Raw genomic sequence first — 1,373 nt, 5'->3', positions numbered from 1 at the left:
TGCGGCAACATGGCCAAAGTTTTTGTCCTAGTTCAATGGGATGCCAGAGATTGATAGCTCATTGGTGATGACAGATGTAGCTAATCCTTTGACACGTGAGAAGCTATACATTGATATTGTGACTCAACAAAATATTGCATGTTCAATGGAATCCTGTTTGAATGAATATTAGAGAAGGGCATACTTGGTTGTGCTTGATGTTGTCACCTCTTTGCGTAAAACTGTTTTCTTTTTGGATTGGCCCAGGGAATCAAGAAAAAAACATATTTGTATAATTCCTTGCTTGTAAAATTGAGACGCGAGGGAAAATTCATCCTTGCAACATTTTTTGGAATTGCTACATTATTATTACCGAAAGGACGTACTGTGCACTCAAGGTTTAAGATTCCCCTTGAACTCATGAGTACTTCGTCATGCAATATTCCAATGTAGTGCCAACTTGCATAATAGTTGAGGGTGGCATGTCTCACTATTTGGGATGAGGCGCCAATGATGCATCGACATGCATTTGAGGCATTAGATAGAACATTGAGGAACATAATGGAATGTGATATGCCTTTTGGAGGCAAGGTCATTCTCTTTGGTGGAGATTTTCATCAAATCCTGCATGTGGTGCCAAAGGGCAGTCCTCGTAAAGAGACAGTGGATGCAACCCTTTGTCTTTCTCCTTTGTGGAAACATATGCATGCTTTATGTTTGTCTCAAAATATGCGAGTTTTTGTGCAAGATAAGAATCATCGATTTGTTGAATGGCTTCTCTCTATTGGTGATGGTCACAATTATTTGGATGGCGGTAATCATGTTGCTATTCTAGTTCATATGCTTTTGCATGATGTGACCATGGATGGTCTCATCTCATATGTTTACATGGGCATCCATTGTCAGAAACAATATGCATCTTTTTTCAAAGGACGTACTATTTTGACCTCTAAAAACAACGATGGTGATGCATTGAACATTGCTGCCTTGCATGAAATGCAAAGGGACTCTCATATGTATTACAGTGTTGATTCTATAGTTGAGACCGATGCAAATTCTTTCCTTTACTTGAGTGAGTATATGAACTCCATTGATTTGGGTGGTGATTTTCCACCACATTGTTTGGTGTTGAAAAAAAAATGCACTTGTGATGCTCTTGAGAAACTTGAATCCTACTATTGGCCTTTGTAATGGTATGAGATTAATATGCAAATAGTTTCATAGAAAAGTGTTGGAGACTAAAATTATCATTGGAGCTAATGTCGGTGTTATTGTCTTTATATAGCAAGGATTGTCTTTATTTCAATGTTTGTAGGGTTGCCCTTTGTCATGCGTAGGAGGCAATTTTTGTTAGGATGGATTTTGCTATAACTATTTGTTGGGAGTAAAGGCGC

General features: G+C 38.2%; 1 protein-coding gene across 1 annotated transcript; it reads left to right on the top strand.

The window, feature by feature from the left end:
* The first annotated feature begins 489 nt into the window (after positions 1-489).
* On the top strand, positions 490-1,170 carry LOC148021998 (uncharacterized). The gene has a single exon (XM_087696783.1). The coding sequence runs from the start codon at positions 490-492 to the stop codon at positions 1,168-1,170; it is 681 nt and encodes a 226-aa protein (XP_087552909.1).
* The last annotated feature ends 203 nt before the right edge of the window (positions 1,171-1,373 follow it).

This window comes from Lygodium microphyllum, chromosome 17 (assembly GCF_053477565.2).
Source record: "Lygodium microphyllum isolate KBCC chromosome 17, Lygodium_microphyllum_v1.1.10, whole genome shotgun sequence".
Classification (NCBI taxonomy): Eukaryota; Viridiplantae; Streptophyta; class Polypodiopsida; order Schizaeales; family Lygodiaceae; genus Lygodium; species Lygodium microphyllum.
The sequence above is the reverse complement of the archived record's forward strand: the minus strand, read 5'-3'. Positions and strand labels throughout refer to the sequence as shown.